General features: G+C 40.6%; 2 protein-coding genes and 1 pseudogene across 2 annotated transcripts in view; 1 reads left to right on the forward strand and 2 right to left on the reverse strand.

Annotated features, from left to right (window-relative positions):
• Positions 1–5583, reverse strand: part of LOC131483163 (ankyrin repeat domain-containing protein 26-like) — a 33596-nt gene extending 28013 nt beyond the window's left edge. Inside the window, exons 1-2 of the mRNA XM_058680493.1 lie at positions 5324–5583; positions 4308–4380 (exon numbers count right to left, since the gene is read on the reverse strand). Of these exons, the coding sequence (XP_058536476.1) occupies positions 4308–4380; positions 5324–5346 (96 nt within the window). The 5' untranslated portion in view covers positions 5347–5583. The remainder of the gene's footprint in view (positions 1–4307; positions 4381–5323) is intronic.
• A 5050-nt stretch (positions 5584–10633) lies between these two features.
• On the reverse strand, positions 10634–12382 carry LOC131483165 (cytochrome b5-like; annotated as a pseudogene).
• A 359-nt stretch (positions 12383–12741) lies between these two features.
• LOC131483201 (short transmembrane mitochondrial protein 1) lies at positions 12742–13053 on the forward strand. Its single transcript, XM_058680607.1, has one exon. It carries the CDS (start codon positions 12828–12830, stop codon positions 12969–12971), a length of 144 nt encoding a protein of 47 aa, XP_058536590.1. The 5' UTR covers positions 12742–12827; the 3' UTR covers positions 12972–13053.
• Positions 13054–18491: the final 5438 nt, after the last annotated feature.

The raw sequence follows: 18491 nt of genomic DNA on the forward strand, positions 1-18491 counted from the left end.
TCTCATATGGATCATGGGCATCTTAGGTTTTCTATCCAAAAATACTGAAAAACGACATTTTAAAAATTTATCTCACATATATGATTACACACATTTGTGATTGGATGTCTTAGTGCTATGCGGTGATTACAGGAATTGATACAAAACTGTGCATAATTTTCTTCTTCAATTTTCAATTGCATTCTAACTAGGAGGAATCTGAAAACAATGCAGTGAAAATCTATACAGTGAGGAAATATGGATGAAATGCCATAATGACTACAACAAATTAAACACCTTATCATTTCATGTTTCAATGAACTGTCATGTGTGTATTTGTTTGTGATGTGGAAAGACAGTTTGACTTGATAATCTTGTTGCCTGCTTCCCAACCTTAGTGTCTTGGTTGGACATCTAGCTCTCTCTTTGGACTTGGCTTCCTGCCAATCTATCTTGTGTTTGGGAAGCAGCAGTGATGATTTTTGAGTTTCTGATACACATGTTGGAGACTGAAAATGAGTTCCTGGCAATGGTCCTGGACCAAAACTTACCTTTGGAGTATTTGGGAACTGTATCTACCTGTCTGTTTCTTCTTGCCATTCAGAGAAAAACAAAACCAGTTTTCCAAAATCTGTTATTTACAGGAGAACTTTTGTGTATTTCATTGGTGCAGTTCCAAAAAGATAGCCACACATCCTTTACCCCCTATTGTCTAACAATCCATCTTTCCCCTTCCCCTTTCTTCATCAGTTTTTGAAAATACGTCAATTTAGTTAGCTCTACAGTCATGGGCTTAAATGACCAATAACCATAATACTCAAAATGTGAATAATGGGAAGATCACAAGTTCACAGGAATATAAACAAGGTCTGAAAACTGTTATGGGGTGCAGCCAGTGATAGCCAGCACCCATTGACAATGGGCAAATGAAATTTGGCTGTGTTCTCTACCCTCTGTCCTGAAGGTGAGTCCTAACAGCAATGGAATATTAATTCCATCCTCAACCGCTTCCCCCACATCCTAAATTAGCCAGGATATTGGAAGTCCAATTAGTCTAGGTGTTTTAGCTACAAGCCCAGTTCCTGTTCCTGCCATCCCAACGAGCACTAATCAACTCCTTAGCCCACAACACTTAGGCATTTGCTCCTGCCCACCTGTGACTCACCTATCAACTGAGAGGGAACCATATTGCATTGTCATGTAACCACTCCCCTCACAAGTCCCTTTGAAAGACCCATGAAGCAGGGGCTCTCACTCTCTTTCTGGCCAGGTGCTTCCATTACGCTAGCACCTTGACTCTTGGCTGACCTGGAACAGGCAATCCCCTGAGCATGGTCCTTGTGTACTGCTTAGAAGAGGCAATGGTTATAATAATGTTGTTTCTGCTTTGTGTACTATCTGGCGTTCCAAGAGGGGTGAGGCCAAGCAGTAGTAGGATGTGGGCAGAGAAGCCAGGGAAAGGTGAATGTCTGCAGCCTTTGTAAGTGCATCCAGGTTATTCATTGCATGTCTCTTAGGATAATTTATATTGCTGGGGAATCTGGGACATAGGTCTTCAGCCTAATGGATGGACTTAAGGATAATGACCATTTGTTCCTTTTGGGATTATGATTGGTTGGATTATGATTGGTGGGTTGACGTATGGACTTGTGATTTGCTATTGTGCTATATTATCACCAAGCTTGGTTAATAAAGACTCCTTAATAAGTCTTAGACATGTCTGGTATGATCTTGCTTGCACCCTGCAACAAAAACAACAATGGTATCCCAGTGATCATTTTATACCTATACCTATTTGATATTCTATGTAAGCTGCCATGCATCAGAGAAAACAAATATTTTTTTCTGAGAATGTCTTATTTTGCTAAACATGATTGTTCCTGTTTCAATCCATTTTGCTGCAAAAGACAGTACTTAGCTGTTTGAATGGCTTAGTACTATTCCACCATGTATATATACTACATTTTCTTTACCTAGTCATCCATTGATGGACATCTGGGTTGCATCAATATCTTAGCTCTTATGAACTAAGATTCAATAAATATGGGGGTTAATTAGCTGTTTTATTCTCATTTCTTATTAAAACTTTACTTGTTTAAAAAGCAAAACACAGAGAAAAGGAGAGAGGGCAGATTTTTCTTCTTTTGATTTTCTCCTCAGATGACAGCAGTGATTGGAGCTGGACTGTCCAAAACCGAGAGATTCTTCTGGGTTTCTGTCACTGTTGCGGAAGCCCACGGATATTGGCTATGTTCCATTGCTTTCCCAGGCACATTCGCATGAGATGGGATCAGAAGTGGAGCAGTCTATACTCCAACCAGTGCCCATATAGGGTTCTGATGCTGCAGGTGGTGTAGCTACCTACTATGCCACAGCACTCTGCCCCTCATGTACTGATTTCATCTTGTTTGGATAAATTCCCAGGAATGGGATGGCTGGGTCACATCATTACTTTACCGTCAGATTTCTAAGGAATTTCCATTCTGTATTCAGTAATAAAAATGCTGATTTATACTCCCACCAACATTGGATTAGGATATCTTTTTTTCTAACACTTTTAGGGTGTCACCCTGTGCTCCGACCAGCAGAGCCAGTAACGTGGACAGGGAGAGGGTCTGGGATGAAGCACCAACAGGAGACCAGTGATGGTAAAAGTCTCTGAGAAGTTTCTCTTTATTGCTACTTCCTCGCTCCTTATATACTCTTCCCCCCATGTCCTAATTTAGCAGGAAATTGGATGCAGATGAGTCCAATTAGTCTAGGTGTTCTTAGCCACAAGCCCAGTTTCCTGTTCCTGCAAAAGCTAACGAGCACTACTCAACTCCTTAGTCCACAACAACCCTGGACTTTGTCCTTTGTCCCACCTACAGATACTGGACAGAACTCTATGGCCCAGAGAAACACATATCTCTGGATAGCGCCTGATTGTGCATTATGCCAGGTAGAAAATTCCCCAAGAACAAAAACTTCAGAGGAAATATCCATAAGTCTTTCTCCAGATGAATAAAAATCATATATATATATCATAAAATCATATATAATCATATATACAAAATATATGATAGATATGATATAATATATAATATATATCATTATATATATATATATATATATATATATATGAAGCATGAGCAAGAAGGATAATATAACTTCCCTAAAAGACACAGTAATATTTTAATATTGAACTGTTAAGACAAGGGTATTGATGAAATGTCTGTGAGGAAGTCAAAAGTTTGGTTGTAAGAATATTGAAAAATAGAGAAGCAATTCCATAGTTAAACAAATCTATGAATGACATGAGAAATTTGTGAAATAAAAACAGTGCTAGCTAGCAACAAAATTGAAATGTTAGAAATGAAGAATTCAGTATGTTAAGTTAAAACATATATTGGGAAGTTTGAGCAAAAGACAAAGTGAGGCCATTGAAAGAATATCTGATCTGGTAGATAAAAGATTCTGAAATATCATAGTCAGAATAACAACAAATATTCAGAAAAGAATGAAAAGTGTTCAGGAACAATTGGATTTATAGGATACAATCAAATGACAAAATGTACCTGTATTAGACATTCCTGAAAGATTGGGAAACAGAATTTTTTGGAGAATTTATTCAGTGAAGTAATAGCAGGAAGCGTAGGGAAATCCAGTGAAACAGATATCTATTTGGTTAAAAAAAAATTTACAAAATTAACACACCAGTGGTCCCCAAAAGAAAAGGCAGGAAGACAATGCTGTGACTGGTTCAATCTGGAATAACTCATCATGGAAGCACTGGATACATTGGCATAGACACATAATTCAATGAATAGACCCAAGGCATAGACAATAACAGCAGAAAGAACAAGACCCAAGAAAAAAGAATAGTTCTACAGGAAGAGTTACTCAGTTTTCAAAATGAAAGGCATCAGGGAGATTCCATGATTACTGTAAGAACTAGTGGTATATGTGAATGATTTATTTAAGCATAAATATTCTAAAAGTCAGGTTCATATGATTTTACAGCCATATTAAAAGTGTAAAAAAAAAAAAACCTTGATCAAATTTTGTATTTCCTCTAAGGTAGTAAAAGGGTTCCCTAATAATGTTTCTCTGTAAGATTTTCAGCTCATTCTTCTTATCACCCAGAACTTCATCAAAGTAGTTACAATTTTTTGTTGTTTATAAAAATATTTTAAAATTGCAACATGTCCTATTCCTTCAAAATTTTTTGTGATCAACTTTCTATTACACATATTAGATGTTGGTAGAGTACTTCTTAATTTTGTAAGTAAATAGTATGTACAATTTGGCTCAGGTCAAGAGTATTTATTTCACAGTAGAGCATTTACCTTGACATCAAAATCACAGTCTTTCACTTCTGGTGTAGGCCATGGATCACTAGGATGAGGTTTTCTAGAAAGCCTTTAGAGAAAAATATACAAGAAAAGTGTGTGAATCTGGTGAGAGGTCAGCTCTCTTTATTGTCAATGATTGTTTGGAGACATAGTTAAAATTTGACCTTTGCTTTAAGAAATCTGTTGGTTACTTATTTCAGCTTTCAACTCACTCATCACTTTTAAAATTCAGTGAAGACTGACCCTTAATATTACAACCAAGTTTGAAAACTAATAGTTACCATAATCCTGAAGGTTCAACTTAAAAGTCCTGTTTGCTTGTTACTGGTGTTTGGTAACCTAAATGGAACAAACCTGACAGCCTGAGATGAAATAGAATGATGCACAGTCCCTTGCCTAACCTTTTTTGAAAAAAAACTAACCAGTGTGCCTCTAGAAGGACAGGCATTTCACCAACTAATTAATGCATCAAAACAATGAAAGACAACACGTGTAACTCAAATATTTAAAACCTTCATGTTGCTTGTGGTTTAGCAAAATAGAACAAGAGCTAACGAATTCATGCTTGAAAAACAGATGAATCTTGCTATTCAAGAACTTGGGTCAGTGTGTCCAGTTCAGTAAATACAGACCAGTGCACAGGGGTATGAAATAACTATTTGAGCTACCTAAAAAATTTTCAGCCCAGAAGTTGGTATGTAATGGAAATTATTTCTTTCAAGTCTATTTTTCTAATGCCTATAGAAATGTTTTTAAGCTATGTGCACTAAAGGCAAACGGTGTAGACTTAATTTGGTTGGTTACATATCCAATAAAGTGCGCTGTAAGAACTCTTGAGTAGACAGGAACTGGCTGAAGTTTGGGTTTTGTTGTAGCCACTCCCAAGACACCCAGGGTGCCCTTGGGTTCCTGTTGCTGGACTTGAAGAGTTGCCTGGGTGTAGGGAGGGGGCATTTCTCCCGCTTTGACCTGGTTTCTTTCCTGTCACCGCTGCTCCCCATCCCAGTTACCTGCTCTGGTCTCTGCCATTCATGTCATTTACTCTCAGACAGAGGAGCTGCCCTCTGTGGGCTGCTTCCCCCACGCTGGCAGCCTTGGGGATCTTCCTGAGGCTCTTGTCCTGGGAACAACACCCAGACAAGATCAATTCCCAAAATCTTCCTCACACTCAACAGAGGACCTCAAGAGCCTCTGCTGTCTCCTATCCACCAAAGTGAAAATCTTCCTGTCCTCCTGCGCCAATTGCTGTGGAGACTAGACTTGAGCTGGTTGGGTAACCGCATCCTACCAACCGAAGTGTCCTGTGCGTGGAGGGTAGGCAATGGGGGAGGGGCAATGGCTAGCCAGAAAAAACACATTTGCGCATATATATGTGTGTTTGTGCTTGCGTGTCTATATTCTGTTTGGATCTCCAACGACACAACCAAAATATCCAGATGATAAATGTAGAACACATAAATTCAGCTTCTATTTTAGAAGGACTGTTGGCCGGCCTGGTGCAGTAGTCAAGCACCTAAGGTCCTGCTTTGCACATGCCAGGATTCCATAGAGGTGCAGGGATTTTATCCCGATGTCCCCGTTTCCCATCCAACTCCCTGCTTGTGGCCTGGGAAAGCAGTCGAGGACGGCCCAAAGCCTTGGGATAGTGCACCCACATAGGAGACCCGGAAGAGCCTCCTGGCTCCTGGCTTCAGATTGGCTCAACTCCGGCCGTTGCCGCCAATTAGGGAGTGATTCAAGGACAGAGACCTTCCTCTCTGTCTCTGTTCCTCTATGTATATCTAACTTTCCAGTAACAACTAAAATAAATCTAAAAAAAAGAGTGCTGGCAACTGCATGTACTTGTAGATTCACATGAAATGGACTATGAGAAAAAAGGTCCCTAATCCATTTGAATTGACATCCATTCAGGCAAATTTCCTGTCCTCTTCCTTGAAACATCTACAGTGATTTTCATTATTCATGGATAAATGACAGGGGGAAGATGTACAATATTAAACTATAAAACTCTTATAAAATATAAAATAATCGGATTCCTTGTGTTGATTGTTTAATTTTGTATCTTGATTAAATGTATCTGAAGATCTTAGTTTTGATATTGCAGTGCTACAGTGAATAGTTTGAAAGTTGCTACTGTTGGAGGAAATTGAGTGAAGCGTACAAGGAATATCTGCGTGATTTCTTGAAACTACACAAAAATATTTAATTACATCTGCCTGGCAGCCTCATGGATATCAGGGAAGAGTGGATTCTAATCTCTACTCAGAAGGGACTGCTCCAGTTTCAGTAACCACCTTCATCAAAATCCTGGTCTACACAGTGGTCAGCGACTCTTTCAGGATAACACATTGTAAATCCCTAATTTGGGGGGTGGATTTGTGGCCCTGCATGGTAAAAGAGCAGTAAACTGCTTTTATTGGTTTAAAAAGCCCGAGCAAAATGTTATCACTTCAAACATCCATGTTGTCTCATGTGGCTCTCTGTAAGATGCGCATTGTACTGATATTGATCCAAATAAACATATATTTTAGAGTCTGTTTTGGCCATTTCCCAAATTTATCAAATTCATTTATTTTGTATTGGTAATGTACTTTTCCGGCATCATGAGCAATATATATAGTTGTTTCCCAGTGCAGGATGGTGTGTACCTTCAAGTTTGGAAAGCTATGATTTCTATATCACATTGTATTTTTCCTTTTTAAAAAGATTTATTTATTTTTATTGCAGAGTCAGATATACAAAGAGGAGAGATAGAGAGGAACATCTTCTGTCCAATGATTCACTCCCCAAGTGTCCACAATGGCTGGAGCTGAGCTGATTCAAAACCAGAATCCTCAAGCCTCTTCCAGGTCTTCCATGCAGGTGCAGGGCCCCAAAGCTTTGGGCCATCAACTGCTTTTGCAGGCCTCAAGCAGGGAGCTGGATGGGAAGCAGGGCCATCTGGATTAGAACCGGCGCCCATAGGGGATCCTGGTGAGTGCAAGATGAAGACTTAGCTGCTGAGCTACTGCACTGGGCCCCACACTGTATTTATTTTAAGAGAATGATTTTTTTCTCATTATGATTGCAAGATTTTGGGTGTTATTGTGAAATATTGAGCACTGGGGTGAAATTGCTAGGCAAATATTGGCTGCATTTATTGTGAAATTTGAAGAAATGTCCACATAAATATAAATATTACAGATTCTAGTTAAAACAGCATTTCAATATATTAACTCAGGCAGATCGGATGTTCCTATCATGTTTTTACTTTGAAATTTCACTGTGAAATTTTATTTAAAATATCATTAGAAAAATATAATCTTAAAATATCTTGAGTAAATTAAAAAAAAATCTTGAGTAAATTAAGAAGTAATGTCATCTCTATGATAGTATTGATAATTAAGTAGAAAGCTTTCTAGTTGCAAGTAATTTTTTTAATTATTATTTATTATTTTAATTCATTAATTATATTGTATTATGTAACACAGTTTCATAGGTACTTGGGTTCTCCCCACCCCTCCCAAAACCCTCCCACCATGGTGGATTCCTCCACCTTGTTGCATAACCACAGCTCAAGTTCAGTTGAGATTTCCCCCATTGCAAGCGTATACCAAACAGAGTCCAGCATCTTATTGTCCAGTCAAGTTCAATTGCTTCTTAGGTATACCCTTTCTGGTCTGAAGACAGAGCCAGCAGAGTATCATCCCAGTCAATTGAAAGCTCCAACATACCATCAGCAAAAATTTACATCATTATGGAATTAATTGACATAGTAATGAGTAACCAATATGTTAAAAGTAAATGCGAGTTCCTAGCCACCTTCTGTGACCACCTCACTTACATTTCAATTTTAGTTTATACACAACATATAACATTCATAACATAACATGTTATACATAACATCATATCATCTTAAATTAAGGCAAACATGTGGTATCTAGCCTTTTGGCATTGGCTCATTTCCCTTAGCATTATGGTTTCCAGTTTGGCCCATTTGGCCACAAAGAACTGCATTTTGTTTGTTTTAATAGCCGAGTAGTATTCCATGGAGTAGATGAACCATAGCTTTCTTATCCAATCCTCTGTTGATGGGCATTTTGGTTCCTTTCATGTTTTTGCAATTATTGATTGTGCTTCTATGAACATAGGAGTGCATGTTGGTTTCTCATAAAACAAGTGTTCTGGATATATTCCTAGGAGTGCTATTGCTGGATCATATGGCATGTTGATTTTGAGTTGTTTGAGTATTCGCCAAACTGATTTCCATAGAGGCTGTACCAGCCTGCAGCCCCACCAGCAGTTCAGGAGGGTTCCCTTTTCCCCGCAACCTCACCAACAAGTGTTGTTGGTGCTATTATTCATGTGGGCCAGTCTTACTGGAGTTAGGTGGTACCTCATTGATGTTTTAATTTAGATTTCCCTTATTGCCAGGGAACTTGAGCATTTTTTCATATGTTCATTTGCCATTTGGTTTTGTTCCTTTGTGAAGTGTTTACCCATTTCCCGTGCCCATTTCTTGATTGGTTTGTTTGTTTTGGAATTTTGGTTGTTTTGTAGCTCTTTGTATATTCTGGAGATTAGCCCTTCACACCTATGTCGTGTGTGAAGATCTTCTCCCATTCTGTGGGTTGCCTTTTTACTTTGTTGATTGTTTCTCTAGCTGCACAGAAGCTTCTTAGTTTGATGAGGTCCCAATTGTTTATTTTGGTCTCGATTTCTATTGCTTTTAGAGTCCTTTTTAGGAAGTGAGGGCCCACCCCTAAGTGTTGCAGTGTGTTTCCAACATTTTCTTCCAAAAGTTTGAAGGTTTCTGGATGTAGGTTTAGTTCTGTTATCCATTTAGATCTGATCTTAGTGTATGGTGAGAGCTGTGGATCTATCTTTTTGTTTCTGCAGGCTATTAACCAGTTGTCCCAACAGCATTTATTGAACAGACCTTCCCATTTGCCTGGATTGTCGTTTGTCTTTTTGTCAAAGATTATTTGGCTGTACCTGTTTGGGCTCCCTTCTTGTGTTGCTATTCTGCTCCATTGATCTTCCTCTCTATCTTTGTGCCAGTACGAGGCTGTTTTGATAACCACTGCCCTATAGTATGTCCCGAGGTCCGGAACTGTGATTCCTCCTGCTAACTTCCTATTCTTCAGGATGGTTCTAGCTATCCGTGGTTTTTTGTGTTTCCAGATGAACCTTTGGATCATTGTTTCCAGTTCCATGAAGAATGTTTTGGGCAATTTGATTGGAATTGTGTTGAATGTATATATTGCTTTTGGCAGTATAGACATTTTAATGATATTGATTTTACCTATCCAGGAGCATGGGATGTTACTCCATCTTTTGAGGTCTTGTTCAATTTCTTTTTTAAGTAGTTTGTAGTTTTCTTCAAATAAGTCTCCTACATTTTTTGTTAGATTTATTCCCAGATATTTCATACTTTTCTCTGTTATTTTGAATGGTATTTTGCTGGTTAAATCTTTTTCCATCTTGGGGCTGTTCGCATACACTATGGCTGTTGATTTTTGTTCATTAATTTTGTATCCTGCCACTCTACCAAATTCTCATATAAGCTCTAGCAGTCTCTGTATTGATCTCTTGGCAAGTAATTTTATTCCATCATTTGAAATTTATGCTTAGAATTTCAATGTTTTGTGTATCATTTGTACAAAAAAATGGAATATTTTTTGTTGTACCTTCTACATTAATTTTAGGTGAAAACAAGCTGCTATAGAGTTTTTCAGTTAGAAATTTTCTTCCTTCCTTTCTTTTTTTATCTTTTGTTCTTGGTACAGTTCCATAGACTCTTGGATTTACCCTCTAACCTCCTTAAATCCTCTCTCCTCACTGATTTCCTCTGTATTATTACAGTAGTAGAGTCTTCATAAACAGTCATAAGTCTGTCGTTCTGCTATTTAAGTGTATCCTGACATTATAGATACAGGCAATGACAGAGTCTAGCATCTTATTGTCAAGATATATTTAACAGTTTCAATGGGAGTTCATCTTTGATTTGTAAGTAAAGATGCCTATTGAATTGTATCATCACATCTAGATATGATTTCTATTGTACAGTTTCTATTGTACAGTCCTCTAGATGACAGTACTTTTTAATAATGAGGAACCTCTTTTCATTATCCAGTTTGCTTCCATATCATATCACAGATGCATTATGGATTTTGTTAATCAGTTTTTGTCTGTCTCTTAAAGATAGTCTCTTTTTATATTTTAAAAGCCATATATTTTAAAAATCATGTTTACAATAAATAAATTACATTGTGAAGAAATGTCAAAATAAAGTTGGTGGATAAAAAGCCACATAGTAACGTTTGAGAATAGAGAGAACATTACATTTCCTGTTTGTGTTGAAAGAAGAAGGAAAGGGTGACAGACATATTACAATGATTTCTCAGGTTCAGGGTTGTTGTCAGTTGAGTGATTAACATGAGCTGCTTTTCTCTCTCGTCCCAGCAGTCTCTGCTTTTCACTGACATTCGGGCAGGCCCTAGGTCATGGGCCATATAAAGCTAATGCATCAGTGCAGGGCTAGGACAGAGATGGCTGTGATCACCCAGCTGGTCCACCAGCTGGAATTAGAATCGACGGTGGTGGTAAGAGTTTACATGGGCTTGCTCAGCTTTGATCCATCTTCCGGATGCAGCTCCCTGATGATGAATGATTTGGACAATTCTCTGGTGTGTATAGGGTGCCCAACATCCTCAAAGTTCTCTGTGGCATCGCCTCTGGCCTGTTCCCTCAGGACTTCCTCCCCAGCAGGATGCTCCTCCAGGAATTTGGTCAGGTGAATGATCACCTTGTGTGATGATCAGCCAGGGGCTTTTGCTGTGGTTGTGCTTCTTAATCTCTTCCAGGGTGTAGTACTTGGTTGCACTGCTCGGCCATTTCTTCACGTTGCGAGCCAGGCTGTCACTCAATATGAGTGGAACACAGCTAGTGTCTCAAGCTATCTTATCTCTTTGATAAAGTATTTGACAACTCATACTGATTTTTAAAATATTTATTTTATTTTTATGAGAAAAATATACTAAGAGGAGGAGAGGCAGAGAGGAAGATCCTCCTTCGAATGATTCACTCCCCAAGTGACTGCAATGGCCGGAGCTGAGCCGATCTAAAGACCGGAGCCAGGAGCCTCTTCCAGGTCTCCCATGCTAGTGCAAGGACCCAAGGATTTTGGCAGTCCTCCACTGCTTTCCCAGGCCACAGGCAGGGACCTGGATGGGAATTGGGGTTGCCAAGATTATAACCGATATGCAGATGGGATCTTGATGCATGAAAGGCATGGATTTTAGCATCTAGGCTATGGCACCCGGTCCCAATTTATGCGGATGTTAAAAAGATTTATTTATTCATGCTTGAAAGGCAGGCCTGTAGAGAAAAGAGAAAGAGAGAAACAGAGAAAGAGAGAGAGAGAGAGAGAGAGAGAGAGAGAGAGAGAGAGAGAGAGAGAAATCTTGTTTTGCTACCCAAACAGCCACAATTGCTGGAGCTGGCCTGATCAGATCTGAAGCTAGGAGTCAGAAGCTTCTGCTAGGTCTCCAATGTGGGTAAAGTCACCCAAGCACATGGGCCATTCTCTCCTGTTTCCCCAGTCCACAAACAAAGAGCTGCGTCTGAAGTAGAGAAGCTGGACTGAAACTGGTATTCCTATGGGATCCCAGTTCTTAAAGGTGGAGGATTGGCCTCTTGAGCCACAATATCAGCACCAATTGATGCTTTTAAACATCATGATAACTTTGGATTATTAAGGTATCACATTTTTATGACATAATATTATATTGCCACATTTGATCTCTTAATATTTTATCACATATAGTCTATGCACAGTAAGGATTATTGTTTTGCAGGGTGTTTTTTCCTTGTAATGTGTTTCTCAGAGTTTTTTTTAAGATTTATTGATTCATTTATTTGAAAGTCAGTTGTAGAGTGGGAATAGAGAGATCTTCCATCTGCTTGTTCACTCTCCAGATGGTTCCAACAGTCAATTCTCGGCTGTGTTGATACAAGAAACAACACTGGGTCTTGTACATGGGTGGCTGGGGCACGAACACTTCAATCACCTGTTTTTGCAAGGCCATGGCAGGGAGTTGTATCACAGCTGAAGCCTCTAGGATACAAACCAAATCTACAGTGAATGCACGTTTCAGCTTTACTTACTCAGCCAAAATGCAAGTTTGCATCTCTGGGATTAATAACAGTATTTTGCTACCCTCACGAAATTAAGTTGAAAGGTGTTCTTTCTGCCTCATATTTAAAAAATAGATGATGATGGATGCTTTATTGTGTTTCTTTTCATCAAAGGTTTTGTGGAACCATGAAGTCATCTAGGCCTGGAGATTATCTGGAAAGAAGTTTTTTTTTTTTTCTTCCTTTAAATTTCCAATTCAGTTTCTTTAAGAAATACAATGTGGGGGACCCGGAAGCCGACGGCCGATTCCACCCCTCGCTCCGGAGGAGGAGGAGGCTTGGGCCCGCGGACCTGCAGCCACCCTTCGCGCCGTCCTCACTCTTCCGGCCGACATCATGCTCCAGTTCCTGCTCGGGTTCACTCTTGGCAACGTGGTTGGAATGTACCTGGCTCAGAACTATGACATGCCAAACTTGGCTAAAAAGCTTGAAGAAATTAAGAAGGATTTGGATGCTAAGAAGAAACCGCCCAGCTCCTGAGCCTGCCGCCAGCACTGCCTCTGGACGCGCTGACGCTGTGTGCACCATCTGCCCAAAGCGTTTGTCTTCCTCTCTGCCCTCCGTGATCTCCTCTCTGCCGCACCTCGTGTTGCCTCCAGCACAATGGGGTCCCGAGCCCAGAGCTGCTCTTGCAGCTCCAGCGTCCCCGCCTTCCCCGCTGCCTCTTCCAGCTGTGGGGGGCCCCGAGGCTGGAGTGACGGTGCTAGACTAGCAAACATGGCCTTTCACTAGTAGTCTCTCCCTTACTCTTTGGGATTTCTGCTACCTTTAGTCAAAAGAAAAATTGATAAGTTTTGTATAGCTGATAAGATAGACATAAATAATACTCATTTTACAAGTTAGCATTTATAATGGGTGCTTTTTAAACATTACTGAATTTTGTTGTTTTGAAGTAAATATTATAGAAAAGCCAATTTTTGATGAATTGTCCATTTTATACCATCAGGAGGCTTGGCTTCATTGTGATAATTTAGCCAATAAATTAATCTGCTACTCATTAGCTGAGAAACTCTAAGAAGCTTGTCTGGAATATGCAGTGATGGTCTCTGTCTCAAGTTCACGGGCTGTTAGTGTGCACGGTTTCTGTAATCATGTATTTGACCTGACATGTCTCTAAAAGGAATCATGCTCGGGATTACAGTGTATTCGACATTTCAGATAAGTAAGAAGTTGTCTATAAAGCAAATTTGACGTCTTTTGATATTAAAAAAGTATGAGTACATTGTAACTTTACAGTGATCATTCTAACAAAGATGGGGCCCAGATGTACAATAAAGTCAGCCCCTCGTGTCAGGTTTGGGCTTCTCTCTACAGTTGCTGCTTCATTTTGAAATCATAAGTTGCCCTTGTGATATGTCAGATATCAAGTAATCAGTCTGTATTTTTGCAACTAGAAAAATCTGTATTTTTAACTTTCCTGGCAGGTCATTATGCACCAATTGATTCTGTGTAGAGAGCCCCTCCCACTTGTGTTTCCTGGCTCGTGGCATCTCCTGCTCAGGCAGACGTTGGCAGCAGTTGGCCCTGCACTGTTGACAGTCTGTGCCTGACAAGTGGCAGCATCCGGAGAGGGGCCTGACTCTGACCTTCTGACGGCGAGCTGTCCAGGTCACTCTGTGAGGAGTAGGGACCCTCAGTGCTTTGTGGGGTCAGCAGACTGTTGAATGGATATACTGAGGCTTCTCAACCCGCTCCTTTGGTTGGTGTTTTGTTCTTACAGTAACCTTAAGCTCACCTTTTGTAAACATGTCCATGCACGGCTCTGCACACCTACCAGAGAAGGCCCTGTGTGGATGTGAGTTTGAGAGCATCAGCTGTGCAGCTCCACTGATAATGTCAAAATTAGATTTTATTTTTCAGAAGTGATGACACTAACCCTATATATGATTATAAAAGAAAGGGTTCTGTTTTGCTTTGAAAACATGAATCTCATACATTTAGATAAATTTTATCCTTGTTATGTTTGTGTGGGGGCAGATTAGGATCACGTCAAGGCTTCTTTGCAGCGTGATAATAGGCAAATGGCTTATTCCTTCTGAAACGCTTGGGCTGTTTGTAAAATGTAGATGTAATACCTACCTACCTCATAGGCTTTTCATGAGAAACAATTGAGACAATGTATGTAATGTGTTGCTTTGCGTATTATCCAATAAATAATAGATGCTCATCCTGCCATGTTGCTTTTTGGCCGGAATACTTTTGCATTTCTGCAGTAAAAAAAAAAAAAAAAAAAAAAAAAAAAAAAAAGAAATACAATGTGAAAATACATTATTGTTCTTCAGTGAATTTGGATGACTTGTTTTATAAGGAATTCATTTCATCTGTTATCAGTTATTTTTCCTTATTACCATTATTATGTCTTTAGTTATGTGTGAAATTCTTTTTTTTTAACTTTTATTTTCAATAATGTTTATGTAGTCAATCAGATTGGAAAGCACCTAGGGTTAGGAAGAAGTGGGTAGGATCATTGTTTCCAAACTTTCTATTTCTTCTTCCCAATTCTGGGGGGACAAAACAGATAAGAGGATAGGCCACACCGAACCTGCCAACCATCCCAGTACTCGAGGATGGGGAATGGCCACCTGATATCAATCCAGAGTTACAATAGCCCCTGTTTAGAAAGTTCTGCCCAAGAGGATGCAATAGTTTCCAAAAATGCTCCCGATTTCATGAATCTATGGATGAAGAATCCCTCCCAATGCTGACACCATTGACCTTACAGTCTCCAATCACCCAGATATTTGCTCTCATCATTTGGCTGAAGTAGTTGTCCATATGTTCTGTATTCCCTTCTCTGCTATGGTACCAGATGTCCTCTGCAGGCCCCAATGAGCTACCATGTTCTTCCATGTGCAACATGGTGTGCATTCTAGCATTCCATCTTCTTTTTTTTTTTTAAAGATTTATTCATTTTATTACAGCCAGATATACACAGAGGAGGAGAGACAGAGAGGAAGATCTTCCGTCCGATGATTCACCCCCCAAGTGAGCCGCAACGGGCCGATGTGCGCCGATCCAGAGCCGGGAACCAGGAACCTCCTCCTGGTCTCCCACGTGGGTACAGGGTCCCAATGCAGTGGGCCGTCCTCAACTGCTTTCCCAGGCCACAAGTAGGGAGTTGGATGGGAAGTGGAGCCGCCGGGATTAGAACCAGCACCCATATGGGATCCCGGTGCATTCAAGGTGAGGACTTTAGCCACTAGTCCATGCCGCCAGGCCCAACATTCCATCTTCTACACTGTGGAGGACCAGTTGTCCTATGTGGGCTAATGGACCTGCGTCAGTGACCTGGGCCATGCTGGACTCCCATCACTGGGATTCAGACATCCAGCAACCACCTTGCAGGCAGGCCCATGTCCAGCGTCACAGATGTGAGGCCAATGATCAGAACTCCAGAGCCAAACAGGTTGAAAATTCAAATATTATTAGTTACAATGCAACCTCAGGCCAGTATTCTTACCTGCCCCAATTGATGTGGGAACAAAAACTTTATACTGCATGCAAAACTATGCCCCTCCAATGACCTTCCAAACATTGGTACTTATTATGCTGGCTTCTTATTGACACATCAAATATTTTAATTCATACTTTGAAAATGTTTATATAAACATCCTTCAAATCTGAAAATTTGTTCTAATCCAATGTTTCCATAAGGGATAGATTCTACTTTTCTGAAGTCATTTCTGCCATTCATCAACTTCTCCAATCCATTGCAGACTGGGTTCAGTGCACAAGTTTCCTCAGCATAAGTCAGAGATTTCTGAGGGAGTATGGTGTTAGTCTCTTCAGCACCAATGCCATGCAGTTTTTGGAGGGTGGCTGGAGTGTCAGGAAAGTGAGTAAGCAATGTGCTTGTGATTGAGATTTATTGCTAAGACTGTGCTTTCTCTTTGGATGAGGTAGGCAGAGTCTTGCAGTCATGCATAGTTTCATCCTGTAGGAGTCTCCTTTGTTATTCAAACATTTATATCCCTTTATCCCCATCCCACCCCACAATGCAAACCTGATCTCTCCTGCTTCTACTTCATCTGCTGCATGCACAGAATGATCCAGAAAAATCTCTTACTGTGTACTCCCCTCCCACCTGTCTTTCTGCCCAAACCTTGGCAGTAGAGCTCTCCTTAGTGCATGAGCAAAAAACACGTTTCCCGGTGTTGAGTTTGTTGCCACCTTCTCCTAGGAACCCTGTTTTTCCTCTTGCCCCTCCCTAGACATGAGCTCAAGAGGGGTGGCATAGTCTCCTCCTTTTCCTTCTGGTTGCTTACAGTTTGAAAATCAGGGTCTAAAGAAAACGTTTTCTAGCTCCCTTTTCAAGCATGTGCCAGAAGATATGGAAGCAGCCTCACTCGTCCTACTCACCTCCAAACTCTTTACCCTCCCTTCTTCCCCTTAGTCACTAGGAAGCAGCTTCTACTGCTGCTTCTGGTCAAGACTCAAGCTCCAGATCAAAGACCAGTTTCTCCCCATTCTCTGTTTTAAGTATATTGATCACTGACCCTCTTCTCCTGTGTCAGGGAGAAACTTGCAATTCCATTTTCGCCTGCAAAAGAGCCTCTTCTGCACCCTTCAGGCCAGGGTAAGGAAGGAAAAGGTTTTTGCTGCATTTTATTCACATTGACTACAGGGAAACAACCCACAGGCTGATGTCTTACAGAAAATGTGCCATGACCAGGTTCAGAGGATTGTACCTGCCTATCCTGAGGACTCTGTTGGTTATGCTGCTGAGAGCGACTGCCAAGGCCTTCTAATCATATGGGTGTTCCTATAACGGGGGGTCTTGCAGCATAAGTGGTTGGGAAAAAGGCTACAGAAGGGGTGCACACCAGAATAGAGCTTTTTTTTAGCTTCCAGGCGAGGTTGTGTTTGGACACAGTAGTAGACTGAGCTAAAGAAAATTCTGGGGTTAAAGTATCTTTGAAATCTTTGGTGACTCCCTTTTCTGAGGTCACTTATTGGATGGTGAATGGCTCAGTCAGCACCACAGACCATACAGCCTCTTTACCATGGAGCTGGAGGCTCAGAGCTCACTGGTGTTACATGTAGATGCTCTGTACAGTCCAGGAAACCAAAGATAACATTTGCATCATTGCTGGTGCTACAGCTTAGGACAGTTACTGGTTTCTGAGAATTTGCTTCTCACCTCCAATGCCAGCTCCAGTTTCGGGTCATACTGGAGTTGGTCACAATTGGGAGCAGCCTCTGGCAGCACAAAGAAGTAAACTCCTGACTCTTTCCTTTCCTTTATCCTCTACCTCCATCCTCACCTCTACCCTCACCTCCTGTCCCAGACCTTCTCTCTTCCATGCCTGCTCACTGGACATTGCTAGGAGGTCCCAGAACCCCCATCGAGTATGTACTCTACTGAGTTAGAGAAAGTCAATAAGCTGCCTGCTACCCCCCACAAGCTGCTCAAAGGGTGGTGAATGAGAGTTAAACCTGGAAAACAGTCACAGCTCGTGTTCTCATGGAAAAGGTTGAGACCGTCATAATAGGAATTAGGTCTGTAATTCAGGAAAGATTACACCAAGGTAAAGTACCTTTTCACTCGAAGTGTAAATATCCTTTTATCAGAATGTGGTCTTAGGCACATATCTCGTCTCAGCATACATACTCTCCTTTAGCAGTGAAAGCCATGGACCAAGGAGACCACCCCCATATACTTAACTTCCAAATCTATCTGTTGCTCCAACTCATACATCCAATAGCTCAAGTTCTACCTGAATGTCCCACAAATAGCACTCAGCTGAGAGATCTAGTGTCATCCACTCTCTGCTTGCTTCCTTCCTTCCTTCCTTCCTTTTGTTTTCATAAGCCAAACTAGAAATCTGGAGTAGGAAATAAACTCTTTCTCTTCTCTTTTTTCCTTCATTCCATACTTAAAACTTCTGCTCATCAAACATCCATGCTTTCAACAAATATCAATTTGTTGGTTTTTCTATTATCCTATTGCCAGTGACCAACTCTATAGTTTTGGTAACACTCGCTAGATCCAGTGGTGCC

This window comes from Ochotona princeps, chromosome 24 (genome assembly GCF_030435755.1).
Source record: "Ochotona princeps isolate mOchPri1 chromosome 24, mOchPri1.hap1, whole genome shotgun sequence".
In the NCBI taxonomy this organism is placed as follows: domain Eukaryota; kingdom Metazoa; phylum Chordata; class Mammalia; order Lagomorpha; family Ochotonidae; genus Ochotona; species Ochotona princeps.

Bases quoted from the DNA above. Each gene is read 5' to 3' on its own strand.
- LOC131483201 (XM_058680607.1), top strand. From the start codon at position 12,828: ATGCTCCAGTTCCTGCTCGGGTTCACTCTTGGCAACGTGGTTGGAATG.